Here is a 22,695-nt window from a genome sequence, read left to right as displayed (position 1 = left end):
GCAGTTTGGTGCAGCCACTATGGAAAACAGTATGGAGATTCCTCAAAAGACTAGGAATAGACTTACCGTATGACCCAGGAATCCCACTCCTGGGCTTGTATCCAGAAGGAAATCTACTTCAGGATGACACCTGCACCCCAATGTTCATAGCAGCACTATTTACAATAGCCAAAAGACGGAAACAGCCTAAATGTCCATCAACAAGTGACTGGATAAAGAAGTGGTATATTTATACAATGGAATACTATTCAGCCATAAAAACTGACAACATAACGCCATTTGCAGCAACATGGATGGACCTGGAGAATGTCATTCTAAGTGAAGTAAGCCAGAAAGAGAAAGAAAAATACCATATGAGATCACTCATATGTGGAATCTAAAAAACAAAAACAAAAAAACAAAGCATAAATACAAAACAGAAACAGAGTCATAGACATAGAATACAAACTTGTGGTTGCCAAGGGGGCAGAGAGTGGGAAGGGATAAGACGGGACTTCAAAATTGTAGAATAGATAAACAAGATTATACTGTATAGCACAGGGAAATATATACAAGCTCTTATGGTAGCTCACAGAGAAAAAAATGTGACAATGAATGTATGTATGTTCATGTATAACTGAAAAATTGTGCTCTACACTGAAATTTGACACAACATTGTAAAATGACTATAAATCAATAAAAAATGTTTAAAAAAAAAAAAAACTAAAGTCTTGGGGATTTTTGACATCACCAGGAAAGATGTGGTGAGAGATCAAAGAAGGAAAAAGTCAGGGCAGGTAAGGGTTGCTTCACAGATTTTCACTGTGAGTTATTCCTCACTTAACATTGGGTGGGAAATTTTGCTGATGAGACAGCAGTTGGATTTTACAGAATCAAGCAGGGGGAAGAAAATGCCTACAATGAACCAACAAGCATTGCCAGCTGTCTTCTCATTAGAATATAAGCCTCATGAGCGTAGAAACCTTTAAAAAATATTTTCCCTTTTTTTTTGTAGTTTGTTAAAACCTTCTTAATATGAAAATACTCAGATAAATCAAAAATAGTACATGAATTAACTATTTATCCTTCACCAAAGATTTAATAGTTGCTAACCTTTACCATTTTTGCTTCATCTGTTTTTTATTGGGATGTTGTAAAGTTTTTTATTGAGGTATAGTCAGTTTACAATGTTGTGTCAGTTTCTGGTGGCCAGCACAATGCTTCAGTCATACATGGATATACATATATTCATTTTCATATTCTTTTTCGCCATGAGCTACAAGATATTGAATGTTGGAATGTTTTAAAGTATAGACCTAACGACATTTCACCCCTTAATGCTTTAATGTGCATCTTTAAAAATGAACATAGTCCTACTTACCCAGACTACCATTGTCACACCTAACAAAATTTACAGTAATTCCTGAATATAATAAATACCCAGCTGACATTCGGGTTTCCCTGATCATCCTCCAAATGGCTTTTACTGATCTTTTATCCAAACGTGGATCTGCTAAGATTTATCCATTCTGCTTGATTATTTTATTTCTTAAGTCTCTATTAATCTAAAGCAGAGAGACTCTGTTTAGTTCATTGCTGTAATCAGTGCCTAGACACTGCCTTACCTGAAGCAGGCTCTCAATAGATGACAACTTACTGATGAGAAGTATGGGTTCACATCCCAGCTCTCCACCACTTACTGTTCGTACCTTGGCTGGTCACTTAACCTCTCTGTGCTTCAGTTCATCATCTGTAAAATGGACTGCATGACACCCTGCTGTCAGGATAAGTGAATTAACATATGTAAATGTTTGTAACAGTACCCCATATAGGGTGAGTGCTATATAAATGTTAATTCTTCTTATTTGTTGATGAATACTGCTCAACCTCAATTATGTACCTAATATGTACCAGACACTACTTTTAAGCATCAGCCAAATTTCTCTACTCTCATGGAGCTAATGTTCTAATGGGGTAAGGTAGTCTTTAGGGAAACAGAAAACAATTTGAAAAGTAAACATATAGTATGTTAGTTGGTGAGAGAAAAGTTAGGGAAGGAACATGGGGAGTGTTGGGAGGGTCTCATGTGTAAGGTGACACTTGAGGAGAAATCTGATGGACATGAAGGGAGCAAGTCATTTGGCAAAAAATTGCAGGAAGAGTACTCTAGGCAGGAAATGTGACCTGTGAAGACCCTGAATTAGGAATGTGAACAGCAAGGAAGCTGGAAGGGAATGTGCAAGCCGGAGAGAAGCAAGAACAAAGTAAGGACCAGATCTTGCAGACTGTTGTGAGGACCGCAGATGTCACTCTGAGTGACATGGGAAGCCACTGGAGGCTTTTCACCAGGGGACCAATAGGATCTGCTTCGCAGTTTGCAAGGGTGACTGGCTACATCTTGTGATGAGAATGAGATATAGACGGGGGAAGGTGGAAGTGGGAAGACCATTTATGAGCCTGTGTTAGCCATGATGAGGAAATCATATCTGATCCTTACATTACCAAAGGGAGGAATTATTGTTAGTCCCATTTTACAGATGGGATTACTGAGGAGGAGGATGAGAGATGACAGTAATTTAAAGCTCAGAAATGGGAGAACTGGCCCTTACACCATACACAAAAATAAACTCAAAATGGATGAAAGACTTAAACATAAGACAAGATACAATAAACCTCCTAGAAGAAAACATAGGCAAAATATTATCTAACATACATCTCAACAATGTTCTCCTAGGGCAGTCTACCCAAGCAATAGAAATAAAAGCAAGAATAAACAAGTGGGACCTGATTAAACTTACAAGCTTCTGCACAGCAAAGGAAACCATAAGTAAAACAAAACGACAACCTACGGAATGGAAGAAAATTTCTGCAAAAGATGAAAGTGACAAAGGCTTGATCTCTAGAATATATAAGCAGCTCATATGACTTAATAAGAAAAAAACAAACAACCCCATCCAAAAATGGGCAGAAGACCTAAACAAGCAATTCTCCAAGGAAGAAATACAAATGATCAATAGGCATATGAAAAAATGCTCAGTATCACTAATTATCAGAGAAATGCAAATCAAAACTACAATGAGGTATCACCTCACACTAGCCAGAATGGCCATCATTCAAAAGTCCACAAATGACAAATGCTGGAGAGGCTGTGGAGGAAAGGGAACCCTCCTACACTGCTGGTGGGAATGCAGTTTGGTGCCGCCACTGTGGAAAATAGTATGGAGATTTCTCAAAAGACTGGGAATAGACTTAACACATGACCCAGGAATCCCACTCCTGGGCATATATCCAGAAGGAACCCTACTTCAAAAAGACACCTGCACCCCATTGTTCATGGCAGCACTATTTACAATAGCCAAGACACGGAAACAGCCTAAATGCCCATCAACAGATGACTGGATAAAGAAGAAGTGGTATATTTATACAATGGAATACTTTTCAGCCTTAAAAAATGGCAACATAATGCCATTTGCAGCAACACGGATGGACCTGGAGATCGTCATTCTAAGTGAAGTAAGCCAAAAAGAGAAAGAAAAATACCATATGAGATCACTCATATGTGGAATCTAAAAAAAAATAATATATATATATATATATATATGTATATATATATATGTATGTATGTATATAAATACAAAACAGAAACAGAGTCATAGACATAGAATACAAACTTGTGGTTGCCAAGGGGGAGGGGAATGGGAAGGGACAGACTAGGAGTTCGAAATTTGTATAGATACGGACAGGGATATATAGAATAGATAAACAAGATTATACTGTATAGCAAAGGGAAATACATACAAGATCTTGTGGTAGCTCACAGCAAAAAAGAATATGACAATGAATATATGTATGTTCATGTATAACTGAAAAATTGTGCTCTACACTGGAAATTGACACAAAATTGTAAAATGACTATAACTTAATAAAAAAAAAGTTTAAATAAAATGGGAGAACTGGGGTTCAAACTCAGCTCTATTTAACCTCAAGGTCCTGGCTTTTCCTCAACACTGTTACAAATACAAACACGTGAGCTTCCTTGTTATGTGTCCCACAGGGACATTTGCAACTGGAAAAAAAAAAAAAAAAGAAAGCAGCAGAATAAATTCCTGATTTGTCCACTAAGGACCCTACTTATCCCCAGAATTATCCTCAGATTATGTCCCTCTAAACTTTCCCAAAGAAACTTCTCAGTGCAATGCTACTGATAAAGGTGACCTTTCTACTTTCTGATTGGTTGCAGTGATACTAACATGGCAGTTACGAAGCCACGTTAGAATTACTGATAACACACTGGGATATGTTATCATCTGCAGTGCTGTTTTACTGTAATCCATTACCATTCAACTGGTTAACATATATATTTTAAAGAGGTTTATAGTTTACAGTGTACATAAGTTGTAACTAATGGAATAGGTGATTCAGCATGATATTTGGGGTTACTTCTATCAAAAATGGGCATCACAAATGGGCCCTTAGGACTATATCTTCTAATAACATTGTTTCTTTTTCTATATATACTATTGTTTCTTTTATTGAAGTACAGTCAATTACAATGTGTCAATCTCTGGGGTACAGCACAATGTCCCAGTCTTGCATACACATACACATGTTCATTTTCATGGGAAGATTCAATTAGCTAAATATTTATGACTCACAGCATCTTTTGCAGAAATGTAAGCTATTTACAACAGCGAAGACTACTCAGATTGTATTATATGGTATTCCATGGTTCAATAACATTTCAGAGGTGGCATCCCATTTCTTAGGTCTCTTTCCCTGGCTTCCCAACAGATGCTAACTTTTGGGCATGCAGGGAGCCGTCATTCCCTGGCCACCGACTCAGGAGAATAGCGTACAGCAAAGGAAGGGTGGGCATGAAATTAGCAATTGGCCCACGTGTCTTAAAATGTCATAAAATTTGGATGGAATGTCGCCTTTGGCACACCCTAGTACTATGAACTGATGTCATCACGGTGTATCATAAGAATAACACAGACTCAAACTAAAAAAAGTCTTTTCTCACTAGTGTGCTATTTCATTGCCTCAAATATTTTGATCTTAATGCTACTATGTGCCAGGCGCTGGAATGCAAATTTCAGTGTGGTAGGTGCTCCCAGTCTGTGCACAGGCATTTGAAAGAGTGTGTGGTGAGTGTTAAATTAGAGGTTTGGCAAAAATACTCCGGTAGGGCCAAGGGGATGTGCCTAATGTCTGGGCTTTGTTGTAACCAGTAAGTACTCCATCTCCAAAATCTGTTTCAAGCACAGCATCTCTGACCTCCGAGTCCCAGCCCGCCAGCTCACAGAGTATGACTTTCCAACAATTCTTCAATACAATAAGGACCTTCAATCCATTGATGTCTCATTATTTCACTACTTATCACTGTTGTCTTATTGGACTTTATTCCTTAGCTAGATTAGATTGCATGATTGTGGCAGAAATTGTGAGTTCCCAACCCAGTATCCACTGCATTATTATAAGCTGTGATTTTTGTTCAGAATGGCATCGGACCAGGAGGAATAAGCTTACTCATTTCTGAGCCTTCCTTGCAACTAAGTACGACCATGTGTCCCAGTTCTGTCCAGTGAGTGCTGAGCAGCAGTCTCCTGGGGTCGGTTCTAAGGGGATCGCTTTGCTTTCCTGATAAAAGGATGTAGAAACCACTGGCCTGTCCCCTCTCCCTTTTTCTGTTTCTTTCTACCTTGAACACAGACATGACACCTGGAGTTGCAGCAAGCATTCTGCAACCATGAGGTGAGAAGCATATGGACAAAAGGCAAGACTCTGATATCACATACTCTCTCTTGCCATTTTAAGGACTAACGCAAATCAGTTGGATTATGACGAAACGCACATACTGCGGTGCTTGGCACAAAATGGGAGCCGAATAACTATTAGCTCTCTTCGCCAACCTTCCTCTTGTTCTGCAATTCAACTCCTGCGGGAATCAGAAAACAAGATGGGCATATCTGAATGGAATTAAAGTCTTAAGGCTTTGTGAACCTGAGGCAGCTGGCTTTTTAGAAGCAGCTTGGGGTTCGGTGATGCTGTGGTTGTTGACCCCGTAGTCCTAGCAGGGAGGCAAGAGGGGGGTTGCATAAAGCACAGAATGTTAGACTTGAAATAAGAAATTAATGAATAATTACATTGTAACTGCACTTGAGTTTTAAAGATAACCTTTTATTTAGAAGAGTTATCGACAAGAAATCCATGTAATCATCACCCAACTGTAACAGTCACCATAATTTTACCATTCTTATTTCATCTATTCCCTCTCCTTTTTTTTTTTGGTGAAGTCTTTTAAAGCTTCATAGGTGGTGTGCATTTCTTTTTATAGCGTATCAGGAAGTAGTTTGTCTTTTCTCTTTTAATGATGTTAAGATTGATCCTTGAGTCTGAGTATTACCAACTGGATCTATCCTCTATCAAGCTCCCGACAACCTTTCACCTAATGGTATTAGCAAACACTGATGTTCACCTAAACACATTCTTTCATCGGGGACTGCAAAGTGGTGATTTTACCATTCTATCCTTCCTTCTGCACGTATTAACTTCTCTGAAGACCTTTCTCTTAGCAACTCTTTGGTGAGTCTGAAAAATAGATTTTTAGGAAAAGAGCAATAAATGCATGATTCTTTTATCAATCTACTTTCAGATTAACTCATCAATTTTATCAATTAGGTGTTTTGGGAGGGGGGAAATATTATTAAGAACTCGTGGATTTTTATATATTTGAAGTGTTTCAGTGCATCGCAGGATGATTTTGGGAGGCGGTAGTTTCCTGAGCAGCACTTTATCATTTGAAACATACTTAGCACACATTAGTCACTTAAACCTCACAAACAACCCTGCGAAGATACGTATGACCACCCAGGTTTACGAAGTTAAAATCTAGATCACGTAGCTTGAACTACGACTTGGTGTCTGTTGTTCTTTTCATGGAATGTAGTAACGGTTGAAAGAGTGTCAAAGGTGACTGGGTTCTTTTTCTTTTTTCCTTTTTTTTTTTTTTTTCTGGTTTTGAGATTAAACAGCAGACATCTTTAACCAGAGGGAATATGATATTAAGCAATAGACACTTTAGAAGGCATTGCATGGAGCAAACACTGTTGAGAATAATGTGATGCAGTGATAATACTGTAACTTAGTAAATAGCTTGTCTCAACTTTCTTTGTAAAGCATTTCAATTTTGATTACTCTGTGTGGGATCTACTGCTCAGATGTATGTCATTTTATGGTCTGCCCATGTCTGGGGAGCTGGCATTACACGCTGCCTAGTGTTTTTAATTCAGAACTTCTTCTGAAAGAAACCCTAGCCTCTTATGCTCAAACCCTAGTTTTAATAGCATAAGCTATTTCCTTCTTATATCGCTTTGTGGGCATAGTAATAAAATAAATACCACAAAATCACTGATGAGATGAAAATTGAGCTCCCTGCTTCTGTGCAGCCATGTAGGTAAAACAGTAATTGGCTCTGATAATAACTTTTGTTCTTACAAACCAAAGTCTAAATGAGAGTCACATTTGATATATCTGCTTGTAATTACTATCAAAAGGAGAGAATACAAAGTTTAGATTGTTTAGTGACTCAGGATAAATTAAATACATTGCTATCTTTTCCTGAACAATTTAAGAAGATTTTCTGAAATTATTTCTGATATTTAGCTTACTGTTGGTAAAAAAAAACGATCATCTTAAAGAGCATGCTTTTATGCTTAATGGAATGGTTAATTTTGATTTTGTTTTTTAAATCTATAAGTGTTTTTCTTGAAAAAAATCGTATTTCTGGGTCTGATAATGCAGCTTATGCTCACAAATATTTTTCTGTACATCTCTACAGTTGGTTTGTAAGACAGATTTGGGTTATGAATGTATATAATAGTGACTTTCAGTAAGACTACTTGATATATTTATATTATTTAAATGTAGGCTCTCAGTATCTTTTAAAAGGGGAATTAAACCACATGTGCTACATATTATCATTTTGGTCTACACCTGCTTTGGTGCCAAAAGAGTAAATATTAATGTATTAATCATTTTCAAGGATCTTTCCATTGCTTTCCATTCCAAGCTAATTAATAAAGCTAATTAATAAAGCTAATTAATAAAGAATTGTTATTACAGCCTGTCCTTTCTGTTGGATTTCTATTTACATTTTGACTTCTTTCCAGAAATATGTGCCCAGTGCCATAGAAATGGAAAAAGTGGAAGGAAACAACTAGATTTTCAGGCCAATTTTACCAATGATTCTGTATTTGATCATTTCCTTTCAACAAAGTTGATGGATCATAATAAAACTAAGAAAACGGCTATGGTCCACCGAGCCAATGATCCCAGAATTAAAAAGTTCTGACCAAGCTTAGGCATAATAGATGAAGCTATTACCATCAATTGTATCCAGAATAAACATTTAAAAAAAAAAAACATCCTAATTACAGAAACCACATCCAGTCAATATAATACATATTAGCAATTTCCCGATCCTTGGTAGAATGGAAATTATTCTGCAAGTTTAATTAAGGAGGAAAAAATTATGTTCAGGTATTAATTTCAATAAAAGAGGCACTCAGCTTCCATGCAGAAACCGCAGAGTGGTGCTGTAAGTGTGGGTTACCCCCAGAAGGAAAGCCATTTATAATTAGGCGCTATGTTATTTTTGTTACCACATGTACTTCAAGGAAAAAGGAAGAGCTGTGTCTTATTTGCAACCCATGTCCCTGCATGGGTTAAATAAAGTGCACAGTAGAGTGCAGTTGTTTGGAGATTTGGTGTTTCTGTAGTCTTCCCCTTCACTGTGACCTCAGGCACAGACCGTTCACGAACGAACGCTTACGATCAACGAAATGACCACATCACGAGCTAATCTGTCTGGTTCCTGTAACTGTTTTAACAATTGCATCCGATCACCCTCAGAACTGACACTCCATTGAAAGGAAATCAGAGTTTTTAATTTCTCACACCTCCTTTTAAAAAAGTCACCAATTCCACATGTTGTATGATGCCGTTTATAAGAAATGTCTAGAAATGGGCACACCCAAGAGAAAGAAAGTTGATTAGCAGTTGTCAGACGCTGGGAGGAGGAGGAAATGAGCAGTGATTGTTAATGGTATGAGGTTCCTTTTTGGGGTAATGAAAATGTTCTGGAATTAAGGTAAGGGGGATGGTTATACAACATTGTGAATATGCTAAAACCCACTGAATTGAAAAAGTCACAAAAGACTTCAGAAACTGCTGGCACTACCATAGTCCTCAAGCATTAATTTGCCTTTTAGCATCAAATCATAGAAGGCAAAGCAGGGGAGGAGGGGCCTGGGGGGGTGATAGTTCTTTAAGAGACAGAAGTTTAACCGCTGCAATTGGCAAATAAAGAAACTGGCTTCCAGAGACGGGAGCTGACTCACCCAAGGTCACAGGCAGGCAGGCCAAGGGGGAGCAAGACGAGGGCTCCAGGCACCCATCCAGCACCCCTGCCCACCCCCACTGAGCTGCCCACTCTGGTGGTTTGTCTTTAAGCATCTCAGCAATAACTTGTTTGAAATTATTTTAAACGAGGAATACGTAGCTCAAACGAGATGCGTTTCTTTTTTCCTAGTGAAAGCATATATTTTTCCTACGGATAGCAAAACCTCTGTGAAGGAGTAGATACGTATGTTGTGGTAAATTTACCAAGTCCAAATGGAAAGTTACCTGTAAATGTCCCTTGAGGAAAGTGGCCACATTAACAGCCCAAGGGAGCCCTCTACCTGCATAGCTGTAGTATAGATTTCATTGCTAAAATTCTTGACCTGGAAAGCTAAACATAAACCGAGACCAGGTATTCTATCCTTTGTCCACCTTGGTTGGCTTCTAGCACTATTTCTGAGAAAAATGAATGGTGTCCGAGGGTGGACTTTTATGAGCAATGGGATACCCAGGGGAAAATCTGCAGAAAATTCCTTGTCTATGAATAAAAGAATAATTAGTCACCTAAATAAAAGTCTCAAATATATTTTTTTCTAGTGAGAATTATATTAAAATAATTATTCTCAAAGAACTTTATACTCCTTTGAGGATATAAAATGTTAGTAAGCATTTTTGTTCATCCGGCATGAAAGTTGCATTGTTTCTTTGTTTCAGCGAAAGATAGGGTTGAATGTAAAAATCACGCAGTCTCCTGAAAACATCCGCCACAGAGCTGCTGTAAATACGACCCATGGAATCAGTTTGCCATATATTAATCAGAGAAAAGCAAGTGTAAGTAATGAGTTGTTTTAATGAGCTTTAATTTTTTTTTTTTTTTAGAATTAGAAGTCATTTATTAGCAGTATAAGATACCATGTGGATTTTAAGTAAAGATTTTGATCCTTTCGTCCTAAGAAGATTTTTTGGAGATGAAATGGAGTGGCTTTCATTCTGTTTATAATTAGAAATGATTAAGAAAGTATAAACCTCTTTTTAAAAGATCTGTTGATAGCTCATTCCAATTTCTCTACTGTATCTGTTATTCCTAAATAATCTAGGACTGTCGTTTTAACAGGAGGAAATAAGCTAACAGACAGAATTAATACAGAGATGTTAAATATTTTATTTCTTGTATAAGCTTCCAGTGGAAAAGGCACAGTGTCAGCCTCCATGGTGTACTCATGGTGTACTCATACAATACGCAGAATTTTAAGAATATTATTCTAAATCTGAAGAAAGCAGGGATTAATCCTTTATGTCAGCAAAACGATGAGAAGGAATAATAGTGACACGGAGATTGACATTAAGGAATCTCAGAGTCTGTTTCTATTTTTGCCATTGCGTTGCTGCTAAGTGCCCCAAAGCAAGGATCGTAATCTTTCTGTGTGGTGGGGTTTTCTTCGGAGAGTCAAGAGTAGTGCTTCATTTTAATTGGAAAATTATTTCATTTGAGATCATTTCTAATACTGAGAACAATTACTGAAGTGACATCTACACATTTTTAAGTACATTTTTAAACCTTTGGCTTCTCTCAAAAGCTCCTAAATGTGTCCTTCAGTGAAATCAAAACTAAAAACAAGATTAATTTTAGAGTTAAATTGCAATCCCATTTCTAACCGGGATAATAGTTGCTTAGATTAATCTTCTAAATTTCCTACACAGACATTTTCAACTGCCTGCTTCATTCGTGAAGCCCTGAAAATATATTTTTAGTTTCTTTATATGTGCTTTATGTTATTCTAACAGGCTTGGTTTAAGAGCACTTTATCATAGAAATACTTTTATAGCCTAAGAAATAACCAGAAAGTTAGATATTTTTATCCTGCTGAAACTTTATTTAAAATGTCACCGTGAATAATGTGCAAGGGTTTTTATCTGCTTCCCATGAGCCCAAAGCCCTTGAAATAAAAATATCATTTCTCTGGCCGCACAGACAGAAGCAGATTTCTCTTCTGTTGTTGTTGGTTTTCCCCTCCAATCTAGAATTAATATTGGCTTAGCTGGTGGAGCGCTAAGGTTTTGTAGCCCAAGGCAACTGCAGCATTTCATGCAAACTTTTTCTGATGAGTATTGAAGTTTAAAAAGGCAGACCTCGCAACTGAGAGGGCCTGAAGCTTTGCTTTAATGAATCTGCGTAAAGCTTCAGACATAAATAGGGAATTCAAAATTATAGCCAAAGTTGGGGCAGAATCTTAATTATTTATTATATGCTTTTTTCAAATCTCCAAATAGGATGAGCGCCTTGGATATTGTGCGCATGTCCTCTGAACACGGAGGATCTGGGAGAGCACTTGACTTTGCATAACATAGAGATACTGCATACTCACTTGTCGTATTTAAGATCCTTTTTTCCCATACAGCTTGCTTCCATAAAAATCCACACCAGAGCACTTTAAAATGTATGTCTCTTATGTATATCTTGCTCAAACTTGTGGCATTTCAACCAAAACAGTTGACCCTATCATCTTACGTTGATACGTGGATCTATGATGGTACGAAGTGAAAAACAATTTCATTTCAGTTTTGTAAAATAGAAGCGCTGTGCAAAAAGTCCCGTGAAAGAAATATTCCAGCGTTTGGTTTTAAACAATCAACGTAGAATACTTGGGAATAAATACAGTTGTGATTTACCACGTATAAAAACATGTTTTTGAAAGCACTTGTCCTGATCTGAAGCAATGTGCCCAGTGCTATGATGTATAGCTAATTGGAAAAGCAGAAGCAGCAGGGCTAATCGCTTTTTAGAAATACTCTAAACGCTCAGAGGGGATTACTATTTGGCTGCCGAGGGCCATGTGCTTCCTTACCTCTTATGAAACTTGGACAGCCTGTCAAATGCCTGTAAATAGTCTTGGACGTTTTTGACAGCAAATTTGAATACGTTGCTAATTTACATGATCAGTTCCCAGATATTGGTATTTGCTTCCATTTTATGAAGAGGTGCATCCTTGCTGATAATAATGGGCTGATGCGAAGATTTTAGTGCACTGAAGACACATACTTCAGACACACACACACACACCCCCCTGCTGCCACACACATACACACCATGCACACTCAGCCCCCGCAAAACTGCCTTCAGGGTTGTATATCCTGTAACTCGTTTGTGTAAATGCAATTTACAAAAAAAGTATTAAAAGTGAAAGTCACTGATTTTTTTTTTTCAATATCGTAAATCTGCCAAATTGAAAACAAAAACCCTCCAACATGTTTTTGACGTTAAGAGCCTTACAGGTTTGGCAAGACCAAGAGAAATCTGATACTGTGCATATTTACTCACTGACATTTTATTCCAGCTAGACTTCTTTCTAATGCAACACATTAAAAGATCTACAGAAAATTTGACTTTGATTTATTTTTTTTAAATGAGAAGTGTTTCTTAAAAGGCTTGAAACATGTATCTGTTAACATGAATTTTAAAAGAACGATTATGAATGCATAACAAAATAGCCAAACAGAACATTGCTTTGAATTGCTACACAAATAACTCCGATTATAACTGTTATGACCTAGAAAAGAATCATAAAAACATTTTTCTTTCTGGCAACGTATGAGTTGCTGTAGAATTATACCAGTTCTTCGGTCCCACTTTCCAAATAAATAAATATATAATGCAATGTAAACTTAGAATCTTTTATTTATTCATGAGGTTGAATTTAATACTATTATGATTTCAAGATTTTATGAGTCATATGTTATGCAGTGTTTTTCACTAACTTGGTTGGGTAGCACCCACACTTCACAAATCAGTTTCATTCTTTACTGTTTCACTTGGGGTGTACACAGTAATCTCTCTCACTGAAAGCGTGTTCATTTCTGAGATGATAAAGTGATGGAAAGTGAGGCAATTGTGTTAATGTCAAATGATTAGAAGAAGCACCAGAAGTAAGGGGTGGGGGTGAGGAGGAGGGAGGGAGAAAGAAGGACGATTTCCAAACGTGATTGTGTTTTAAGCCCATGCATATGGCCACAATTACAGTCACAACATAATTTGGCAACGGTAGCAGAATTAGATTTAAACAAATTGATGTTACACTGCAGTAATTCAGAATGAGCTTGTTGCATTTATAAACCATAACAAGAAGCAGAGTGAATTAATAAGCCCTTCTTGTCACTAAAAATAAAAAAGGAAATAATTGCTGAGATGGAGTTAACTTAACAGATGACTATAGTCAGCATCCTTTCAGCCTCGATATGGGAAAGTGAAGGTCACCCCCATCTCGGATGACAAAGAGGGAACATTTCTGTTGGTAAACAAATTAATCTTTTGAAAGGTCACCATTTGTTTTAAGTTTTTATCCAGTCCTTGTCATCTGGAATCAGAGATTGACTGTCAGTTCACCAGGCAGGGGTGCAGCTGAAGCAGACAGAGCTGCGTCTGTACAGAACAGCATTCCTTGACAAAACTCGGTGCCTGATTGGGATGCTATGGGCTGCTGGTTTACAGCTGTCTCCGGACAAGAATGGAGGCCCACCCCTGAATTCCAATAAGATGGGCCTGCATATTCCGCCTGCTGTAAGCTGGCCCTCTGCCCACAAGTAAAATGTATTGTGGTTCAAGCCAGCAATTATCTCTCTTACTTCCTTCTGTGCTGCTTCTGTTCCTTTTTTCCAAAAACAGATGTGGGTATTCACTCAGGTTCTGCATCTATTCTTCCTCACACCTGCTGGGGCAGAGTTTGGACAGAGGTAGAGTTGGCGGGAGCCAGCAGACAACAATCAGACATAATTTCTTTGAGCGCACTTTCAAAAGGGAACGTTGATTTTTCAGGAAATGTGGAGTCAGCATCTTGGTCCCCCTCCCTTTTCCCAGGAGCAAGTGGTAAATTAAATCAGTTGAACAAAAAGAGATAGCTTTCAAGACGTTCAGAAATGCCACATCCCACTTACGACACACGGTCGTTATCCAAGGACGGCGACGGTGTGATCAGCATTCTCAGTTCTGTCGTTAAAGAGAGCTTTCTCCTCAGGTCGCTTAGAAAGAGTTTTCAAGAAAACAGTGACTTTTCATGTTTGTCTTGACTCACAGCCTACGAAATGTGTTGCACCAACACGGTAGTGGTGATGGTGAGAAATAGTGTATTGGCTTTGGGTGTCGTTGCCACTGAGAATTTTAGTTCTGCTTGGGTTGTAGTGCTGGGTGGGACAGCTGAAGGAAGTGATGTGACAAATGTCACTGGCTCGTGTCTGGCTCTCTCACAAACGTCTATTACTCTGGGAGTGGGGACAGGCAATTAGAGGCCATGCCATCATCAGCTAACGTTCATGAAACATCTATCTGTAGTGAGTTCTCTAACTTTTTTTTTTTTAATTGAAGTATAGTCAGTTACAGTGTGTCAGTTTCTGGTGTGCAGCACAATGTCCTAGTCATGTGTGTGTGTATTCATATATATATACACCATATATATACATATATTCATTTTCATATTCTTTGTCATTAAAGGTTATTACAAGATATTGAATATAGTTCCCTGTGCTACACAGAAGAAATTTGTCTTTTATCTATTTTTATATATATATAGTAGTTAACATTTGCAGTTCTCAAACTCTCAGATTTATCCCTTCCTACCCTCTTTCCCCAATAACCGTAAGACTGTGAGTCTGTTTCTTTTGTAGATAAGTTCATTACTGTCCTCTTTCTTCTTTTTTTAGATTCCACATATGAGTGATGTCATATGGTATTTTTCTTTCTGGCTTACTTCACTTAGAATGACAATCTCCAGGTCCATCCACGTTGCTGCAAATGGCATTATTTTATTCTTTTTTATCACTGAGTAGTATTCCATTGTATAAATATACCACAACTTCTTTATCCAGTCATCTGTCGATGGACATTTGGGTTGCTTCCATGTCTTGGCTATTGTATGTAGTGCTGCTATGAACATTGGGGTGCATGTATCTTTTAGAATTAGAGTTCTCCTTGAGAAGGCTGTATTCCTCGAGTTTCTGTGCTGAGACCCTGCATGCATTCCCAAACCAACCCCACATGGAAATTTTTAGCTCTGATAGTGATTCCTGGTCAGACTGCCCAATGTGTGTTCTTACTAGAAAGGGACCCTCCCAGAAACAGCCTCCATTCCCTCATGTGTAAAATGTCAGAAAGAATATCTTGTAGGATTGTATTGAGATTTAAATGAGATAATTCAAAGCACTCAGCAAAGGTCCTGGTACAAATATTAGTTCTGCTCTGAAAATATTAGTTATGATTATTGGCAATGTTCACATATTATATTATGCCGTATTTCTCCCCCTTACCCCCGGTGGCTTGTCAATTCACTTTTTTCTTTCTTTTTTTTGGCGGGGTGGGGGGAGGTTAACTAGGTTTATTTATTTATTTAAAAAATTTTTTTAGTGGAGGTACTGGGGATTGAACCCAGGACCTTGTGTGTGCTAAGCATGTGCTCCACCACTGAGCTATACCCTCCCCCCACTGTATTATGCCATGTTTTATACCATCACTTAAAGCTTACATTCTTGTAGAGGTTGAGAGGTAGAACCAAGATATTATTGAGGTCCCTGGCAGGGATTCTGTTTAATATTTCACATGACAATGCCTTCTTTCCCATGTTGATATGAGGACAGGGACGCTGTTGTCTGGTCCGTTTGTCTGTTTTTCACATCCTCCACCGCCTCAAGCAGTGGTTTTGCTGGCCCCCAGGAGCCTGGTTGCCCAGGGCATCCTCCCACCGGGCCACCTGACGGAGTTTACCTAGTGAAACTCCCTTGCTCCTGGATTCTTGTAATAGCCTTGCCACTAGCAAGCTGTTTCCCGGAGCAAGTTACTCCAGCTTGCTCATCCTCATCTTCCTGGTTTGTAAAATGGGGAGGCTGGCTGGAAGGCCGTCTGGGGTGGTAGGAAGGGTTTGGGGTTGAGTGGATCAGAGTTTGGGCCCTATCTGCCATATGCCACTTGTGAAACCCTAGGTAAGCGAAGTAACATCTCAAGTCCTCTTTTTCCTCTTTTGTAAAGTCAGGATCCTGGTGTCCATCAGGCAAAGATGTTATGGGGTTTACAGATAGTATATTATAATTGCTGGCACATAATAGGTGCCTAATAAGGTTCCTTCCTCTCTTTCTAAAAAAAAAAAAAAAATCAATCAATAGTAAAAATATCAGACTTCCTTTTCCCTTTTCCACACCTGTGTGTCCAGAAAATGATCTGATTTGGCTCCTTTCACGCTCGGGTATCAACGAGAAATAAGGTTTAATGCTCAGGTTTTCAAATTGTTACAGAGAACTCCGAAGAGTTTCAGGGAGCCTGCAGGCATTGAATTCACGTTTTATTTTCATGGTAAGTTATATAAACTATTTTGAAGTGTAATAAAGAACAAAATACATACATACATAAGTTAGATGCCAAATTTTAATGCGTTCAGTAGCACCAGCGGGTTACCTTGTGCTGGGCGGTTCACTCCCTGAGCACATGGGCTCACACGGGGGCGTGCGTGTGTGTGTACGTTTGAACTTCTTGTAAGGGTGTTTTTCTTTTAGGTAGGGTGTGCCTTTGTACTACTCGTATTTTGAAATGCAGACCCGCTCATATACGCTCCTATAATAACGATAGAAGATAAATAAGTGAAGATTAAATGAGCCAATCCATGTCAAGTGCCTAAAGCAGCCCCTAGCCCTGGGTAAGCATTCCATGAACATTAACTGGTCTCCGTATTACACACAACACCTGTGTGCTCCCAGCCATTAAAAGCCAGGCGAGTTGTCTGGCGCACACATTTGGCACAGCCTAACAGTCACCTGCACGATTACAATACCGCATGTTGCATTGTGGTGACATAGCATTATGAATTGTTTCACAGCTCATTTTAAGTTTGGGCTAGTTCTCACCTGACTGGAAATGAGCTTTACAATCTCCATCTGGCACTGCAGGGTTGCAGTGTTGCTTTGTTTACATCTACAGATAAAAGGTCAGCGATAGAGCATCATCATAAAATTTGGACTCAACACGCAAAACGAAATTAGATTGTTTTGAAGGTGAGTGAATATCTGAAAAAGACAAGTGCTGAGGTATCGGAAAATAAATTTTAAATCGGACATGATGAACACCTTAAAATGTCACATGGCACATCTGAAACGTACTTTTGGTCATTCAACTCTTCCTTAATAATAGCACCATGAAGAGCACTTAGCACTTAGCACGGTGCTAAATGCTTTGTGTGCATTGTTGTACTTAACCTTTACATGTATAAAATAGGCTGTTTTTGTAACCGTCTCACACATGAGGAAACTGAGACCAAGATTAAGGTATTTGCCCAAAGTTATGAAGTCAGGAACTCAGGATTCAAAGTATTCACTCATCTACTTGTGAAATCTCCCCAGATCAAGAACTTACCAACTAAAGCCTTAATTGCTAAAGAATATGAACAGTTGTTAGATTTTATTCGTGATTCTACTTTGAAACAAAAAACCCCCTACTCGTCTTTAAACTTCTGAATCATTTTAACTGAAGAAAATCCTGAGATTATAAGTGCCATTACAAATTGTTAGCAATTTGAAATTACTTATCTGTTTAGGTCAGGAATTCATCTTGTGCAGGGAAAATACAAAACAGAAATAAGGTGCAGGCTGTAACGGGTGTAAATTGTAATTATTATCTCTAACTCTTGATTTCATAATTTGCCTTTATCAAAACATCCTCATTGTCGCCAACATTGACTTATTTATAAATACATACAAATATACACGTATTCTTATATTGTTTATATGTAAATCAATGTATAACACTGTAGTAAAATTTGCATAAAACCGGCATTTATTTACATAACAGCGTTCTATTTAAGGTTGCATTTGAAAAACAGATTCTACTGCTGAAAATAAATCTGCAAATCTTTGGCATAGAGTATTACCTCTCCCATGGGTTTTTGCTTTTTAACAAGAGTAAATCCTCTATTTAATTAAACCAAAGGAGTTAGACTCTATTAGGGAATTTCAAGCATGAGCGGACAGGGAGAAGAAGGGCTTGGGGGAGGCAGGAAGAGAGCCTTTCCACTGCCCTGGACTCAGCCCAGGTCAGCAGCCACCTGCCAACTAGCAAGCCCTGCTCCCTGATGTGACCCAGTGTCTTTGCACTTTGTGACTTGGGCTTTGGGCTGAGTTTTGACCCCATACTAAGAGGTTGTCTTTCTAACCTCATACTTCCACTTTGAAAAGCCAAAAATTAGGTAGATGGAGGAGCCTGAGTCAGCTCTATGACAGAGTTAAGACACAAGGGGTCCATGAATAGAACTGTCTCTCATATAGTTGGTTTCCAATGTATATTAATTTATGCATTTATAAAAACATTATTCTAAGAAAGGATCCGTAGCCGGTACCAGATTGCCAAAGGGATTCATGACTCCTCCTGAAAGTTAGGTCTCTGTGATGGATCTTCCTTCCCTTCACACAGACCCCTAGCGTGGGCCAAGTATGCGTCAAAACAGAGAAGCATGCTCAGAACTCTGCATTCTTTATGAACAAACTGCTGCTTTCAGTTGACAGTGCAGGAAACCCACCAAAACGCAGATATATCTAGCCTGCCACTCCAGGCTTTCCTGAGTTGCATCTTCATGAGTGAAAATGTAAAACTTCATGTTTTAATCTAAGCACTGTTGCTTTTTTTTACTGCAAGGAGGAGAGTGGAAACAGCTACAAAAGTGGCAATGCCTGCAATATTACAGTAAGTGCTCTATTTAAAGTGAAGCAAAGGAGAAATGCCACAGCAAGTGCACAAGAGCATCAGCCACGAGAGAAAGGGGCCTAATAGAACTGTTTGTTTTTTTTTTATCATGGCCCAGGTCAATTATCTGCCGAGAGGTGCTTGAGATGAATAAATGCCATTGCCGTGTTCTCCACTACTCTAACCCACTGCACCTTAAACTGTACTTGAATTCAAGTATACATTCCTAACCTCTTAAAACGTCTTTGGTGGAACAGAAGTAAGTACCCACAAACTAGGGTGGTTCATCCTATACTTTCTTTAAAAGCTTCTGAATCAGAATGTGTGATGTAAGCCCAGGAGATATTTATTTACAGGAGATCCCTCTCATTAGACTGTTAAGTTAGGATAAAATGACACCCAAATGCTCGATCTATATAGTCTTTTAATTTCCATCTACATCTTCGATGACAATGTGGATGCATCTGTTTATGGCTGGGAACTAAGAGGTCTGAAAGCAGCCACGCACACTCTTAGTGGAAAGAGCCTCAGACGAAGAGTCGGCGCACTGATGCTCACCCTGCCTTTGCCGCTGCTAGGAGCCGAGCTACCACAGGTGCGTCTCAGGCCTCAGAGGCCAAGTGATGCACTCATCTGTACGCTGAGAAGCCACGTTGGCCTGTTCAGAGCCATCATCAGGGCCCCAGCCCTGATGGTGTGACTCCCAGATTAATACTTCTGGTGCCTTGTGGGACCACCTGGTCTCCCAGGAGAGACAAAGCAGTGATGGGTGTAACTGATGGATGGAGGTGAGCCTTGAGATAGGCCTCAGAGGAACTGATGGGCACGGCTGAAAGCAGATGTGGCACGTACTTTAAGCACTAGAAACAATACAAGCAAAAAGCACAGTCAAAGTCCTGGAGGATGGCTGAGAGCTTGGCAAATCATCCTGAATTTTTATAAAGGAAGAAACCAGGAGATGTGGTTGGATGTGTAGGGCCAACTGATGGATGCCCTTGAATGGACCACTGAAATCTAACTGTGTGATCTCAGTCTCGATCATTAAAAGAAGGGCTTAAGGCAGACAGTTTCTGAAATTAGATCACTTCCCCTGATGCTCCAGCTGAAGGGCGGCTTCTAGAATTCTCCCGAACAATCTCCCTCCCTTGATGTCCTCATTGGTTATTAAACTTCATTTCCGCTCCCTCTGGGTCATAAAGATTTCTTGAACAGCGTTATCTGCTGAACTTGTTAGAAGTTCATGAAACTGCCTAATTAGAGTTCTGCGGGCAGCAGCGCACCCTTTGCATGCAACAGTCTGTCCCTTTGACATAAACGGCCCCTCAAAACTGGCCCACGTAGCTGGATGGCTGAGATTTCCACGTAACCGTCCTTACTTTCTGTCCCAATGTTGAATACCCCACTGCGACCGAGGATTCGCCCTGGAACCCCATCCCTAATCCCTGCCATGCCCTACCTCTCCCTCCAGGGTTGGTCAAAAGCAGGTCTTGTTTGGGGCAGGAGTTGTGGAGACGAAGGAGAAGGACAGACAATAGGAGTGGTCGACTCCTGGCCAACACCTGCTGCCCTTGTCTTCCCCTCCCTGCCCTCACACCGCCCACTCCCTCGGCCGCCAGGTACCAGCCTCAGCCCCGGGCAGCACGAGCCCCGCCCCTGTCCTCATCCTCTCACCTCTCCCTGCGGTCCCACCTGCTCAGGCAAAGAGGTGCCCTGGAAACTGTCTTCTTAATCTGAGCGCTTCCTGAAATATGGGTGTGTTTCTAAACTTACTGTTTATACTAAATGGGGGGGGGTGTTCATTTGATAGGCTTTTTTCTTCCTGACTTTTCTCCTCTTAGGCAAGAAGTAAAAACCCTAAGAAAATGTCCAAGGTGTTCTTATTTAGAATCGCAAAAGTAAGTCCTCTGGGGCCAGGCAGGTAACAACTGACCGAAATGACTGGCTGTTGGGGCTAAGGGCTGGGTCTGCGTTACTGGGATGCTGAACCGAGGAGAAAGGTCCTCCTTACGAGAAACACTGCCTCAGCTCTAACCTTTTGGCTGGGTTTTCAAAAGAAGCTGGAAACTTAACATTCATATTTTTGCTAAAATCTGATTTTTAAATATTTGCTCAGATAATTTAAAAACACCCTGTGTAGTTCAAAGAAAGCCATCTCCAGGCTGTACGTGTCTTGCAGGTCAGTAGTTTGCAGCTCAGAACCCCCTGCAGCGCTGTTACTTTGGTGCAGCCTCGGGAATGACCCTTGGCTTTACAGGATGAGAGTTGATTTTATCAGAGGTGATCAACGTCTTGGGGTGCAGCGGAACCCACAAGAGGCTGATGTATAAACTGGAGCACCACTTTATTCTACGCAGAGACCTATCATGGCCAAGCAGACCTGAATGTTCAAGTCAGCCTGATCTGATGAGCATATTGTATCCTTATGACAAAGCTACACAGAAAGCCCAGTCAGAAGCCTGCTTAGTGAGCAGGGAAACTGACTAAGGGTAATTAGTTGGACGATCTTCATGGTGAGCAGCACCACACATTTACAGTCTGATGCATCCATCTGTGAAGCTAGCCCTGCCAAAGGGAGGTGAATACACCCCTGTGCAACGAGTGCTTTATGCGCACTGAGGAATTCTGATTCTCTGATTCAACTTTTTATGACAAATAGCCACTGTCTACTTGGACTTGACTGTGTGAATTACGCTGTGCTGTGCCAAGCTTCTTACCCCAGTGAAGTGAGTGATGTTTCCCCATCTTACTGAGGGAAAAAAACTGTGGTTTAGAGAAATTAAGTTACTGGCTCCAGTCATATAATTAGTTGGTGGTAGAGGCCAGATTCAGATCCAGGCCTACATGATATTGGAGCTTATGGTTCTTAACCAATGTCTTCCTCTTTACCAATTTCCTACTGTTAAAAAAAAAAAAAAACACTCACCTTCAGCTGACATCCTGTTTCTTTGATGACACTAAATAGACTTCCTCCTTGGGGTGGGGCCTGGGTCTTTTCACTCAACCTCTACATGGAGATGGCCACATTGATCATATAGTTATTTTTCTGGTTTAACACTCAGAATTGGGGACAGGGGTGGGGGAACATATCTCCTTGTCACTACTCCACATATCTGACCCAAGTAATTGCACTGCCCAGAGGAGGAAAGAAACCCTGGCTAGAAGGAACAGGATGCGCACAGAGGAGAAAGAGAAAGAGAAAGGCGGGGAGAAGGAACCAGTCCATTCTTGGGGGGCTTCTCCATGAGAGCCCCCTGCTTCTCTTATCTCCCCGTGTTTCCCAAGTCGCCAGAGCCACCTGAGCAAAAGAATTCTCCTTTCCCCATGCCATGCTGTTGAGAGGCCAAGATATATCCAAAGATTCGGTCCAGTTGTACTAATAATCTTATATGAGTTTGCCTGGGGAATCCAACAGCTTGTTTAGGGTGTTTCTAAGAAAACTCTTCTCTGAGTTTCAAAAAACCCTTTTCCATTTTTAACTTAAAGGGGCCAATCCTTATGGAAGGTTATCGGGAGATGTAAAGTGAAAACAGGCATTCACCCCAGAGAGGTAGCTGACTACAAAGGAAATGCCGTCCCAACATCCTCTTCCCCGCCATTTACAAATGTAC

The 22,695-nt window shown here is 39.7% G+C and overlaps 1 protein-coding gene across 1 annotated transcript in view; it reads left to right on the top strand.

Annotated features, from left to right (window-relative positions):
• The window catches only part of LOC105069619 (IQ domain-containing protein H), a 61,745-nt gene that overhangs the window by 23,704 nt on the left and 15,346 nt on the right, over window positions 1-22,695 (top strand). The window contains exon 5 of the mRNA XM_010955778.3: window positions 10,096-10,212. Within this exon, the coding sequence (XP_010954080.3) occupies window positions 10,096-10,212 (117 nt within the window). The remainder of the gene's footprint in view (window positions 1-10,095; window positions 10,213-22,695) is intronic.

This window comes from Camelus bactrianus, chromosome 6 (genome assembly GCF_048773025.1).
Source record: "Camelus bactrianus isolate YW-2024 breed Bactrian camel chromosome 6, ASM4877302v1, whole genome shotgun sequence".
NCBI classification, from domain to species: Eukaryota; Metazoa; Chordata; class Mammalia; order Artiodactyla; family Camelidae; genus Camelus; species Camelus bactrianus.
The sequence above is the reverse complement of the archived record's forward strand: the minus strand, read 5'-3'. Positions and strand labels throughout refer to the sequence as shown.